The 2,262-nt window shown below is 42.1% G+C and overlaps 1 protein-coding gene across 3 annotated transcripts in view; it reads left to right on the forward strand.

Moving 5' to 3' along the window:
- The window catches only part of LOC138033776 (tRNA (guanine(10)-N2)-methyltransferase homolog), a 17,407-nt gene extending 15,854 nt beyond the window's left edge, over positions 1-1,553 (forward strand). For all 3 annotated transcript variants that reach the window (XM_068881590.1, XM_068881592.1, XM_068881591.1), the window contains exon 15: positions 874-1,553. In XM_068881590.1, coding sequence (XP_068737691.1) covers positions 874-963 — 90 coding nt within the window. In that variant the 3' untranslated portion in view covers positions 964-1,553. The remainder of the gene's footprint in view (positions 1-873) is intronic.
- Positions 1,554-2,262: the final 709 nt, after the last annotated feature.

The following is a 2,262-nucleotide window of genomic DNA, read 5'->3' on the forward strand; positions in this document are numbered from 1 at the left end:
GCTTGAGGGAGAGAGAGAGAGAGAGGACGTCCAGTCCAGCTCTTGAAATACACTGATTTATGCAAATTTCATTAAAGTTGTTGTAAGATTTAGTGGAAAGGGAAATGATGAAACCTTTACTGCGTTAACAAAACTGCAGTCCCTTTCTTCCATCACTAGAGACTTAGATCTACGACGTCGACGTCGACGAAAACTTTGCGCTATCGTAGCTTTCGCGATTGTTCGGCCTCTTCCGCCCGAAGGTCGTGGGTCCAATTCCCACCCTGGTCAGAGTTTTTCTCTGTCCTTGTGTGGGCCCATTGCCATTAGTAGAGCTAACGCTCACATGGTTCATAGGGGGTACAAAACTAGCACTTCACATTACACTCTAATCAGTTAAGTCTGTTGAAATATAAGTGCTACACGGCCACCGTTTGTAACCAAAGTAACCCTTCCTTGTACTTGTACATGTTCATCGCCGTGACTTTAACATCTTCAGTGCCCACGGCCTGCTCCCGTCTGACCTTGTAGCTCAGTCGGTAGAGCAGCGGTTATCTAACCCGAAGGTCGTGGGTTCAATTCCCACCCTGATCAGAGTTTTTCTCTGTTCTTGTGTGGGCCCATTTCCATTAGTAGGGCTAACGCTCACATGGTTCATATGGGGTACAAAACTAGCATCTCACATTACACTCTAATCAGTTGAGTCCACTGGTGTAAAAGCCAATCTCCCTTGGGAGATTCAGCAAAGCACCGCTTATTTGCTTTTTTGTCTCAAATACCTCTTAGCTTGTTCAGGGGCGACGCTTATTCGAGTTATTTGGCGTTTGGTGATCATGTCGTGGATCTTACATTTCCTACTGTTCTAAACTAACGACCTTTTCTTTGATGTTTTAGACCGGAGACGCAAACCTCTCCGTCGTGCAACAGAAATTTCTTGAGTCTTGTGACAACTTCAGAGATAATTACTTCAACCAAGCCACGTGACCGCCAAGTAACCACGTGATTTTCTGACATTCTGTCATTTGAGGCGCCAAGATAAGAAGGTCTTTCGACTGAGCAACTTTCCAGAAGAGTAAAAGTTCAGGTTTAGCGTGTACTGATGTGTCTGGTCAACTGAAGAGACTGAATTATGAGATACTTTGACAATGATTTGGGCATACTAAGGAATTGGAGTGCACCGAACATGAGTCCAACGTGTGACCCTCCCATTACTGGTTTTAGTGCTCCATGACTAAGCTGCAGTAGACTTTAGTTTTGGTCTTAGGTTTTGAGACAGTGTCACCTTTATTTTGTATCAAAATTGCAATACCTAGAAGAAGAACTTTATAATTCCATCGCTCGTCAGGCAAATAGTGTGCTACCAAGTAGAGAATATACTACTTTGCGACCAGTTCGAAAATTTGTAATTTTGTTTTCATTAAATCGGGATCAATAGCTTGACCTATTGTTTTAAATCTAGTTGGGAAACATGTTGCTTTCGCAGTGAAAATAGACCGCGAGAAGGACTGAATATTTGCAAAATATCACGGATGAGAATTGCCAAAGAGAGGAGATGTAAATTAATGGTGAATAAACGCGACTGTGGTGATCTTACATTAATATTATATATAAGCTTTCCCCTTATATAAGATTAAAATTCCATCGAAAGATTAAGTGCTCGCACCAACTGAGAAAGTAAGAGCTTGCAAGTTAGCGGTGAAGCTACAATAGAACCACGGAGCCACATAGCGATTCTCCAAGGGTTAATTAACGGAGTTGTGATTTTTTTCTGTCAGCGAGCATCGAATAAGCTCGTTTCTTTTTCTGCGCATACTTCTCTATTCGTCTTCTAATTCAATAATTCTTTCCTCGAGCTGTACTTCTGTTGTTTCATGTTCCCGAGCTCGCACTAGAGCATTACTAAACTCGTTTTGCATGTCTTCCGTTTTTATCTTCAAAACAGCCCTCTCCCGCATTCTTTGCTCTAGAATGTACCTTCCCTTATTATTTGCAGCTAAGTCAGGGGCACACAACGATAATCTTCGAAGAAATCTGTGTTCGGGAGAGTCAAGCTGTTCCAAGAATTTCGGTTCTTCGTTGCCAAATACATATAGATTTCTTTACTAAAACATCACCTAAAAGATTGGCAACCAGGGAAAAGAACTCCCTTTTGTTTCAGAAGGGATAGTTTTGCAATTTTTGGCACGAAAAAGGTCACCTAGCAGTGTCGGATGAGCTGGTTCGCTGGGAAGTTCTTAGAAGGTAACGTTCAGCTAGCAATTTCTGAAATGGAGGTAATCATTC

This window comes from Montipora capricornis, chromosome 14 (genome assembly GCF_036669925.1).
Source record: "Montipora capricornis isolate CH-2021 chromosome 14, ASM3666992v2, whole genome shotgun sequence".
Classification (NCBI taxonomy): Eukaryota; Metazoa; Cnidaria; class Anthozoa; order Scleractinia; family Acroporidae; genus Montipora; species Montipora capricornis.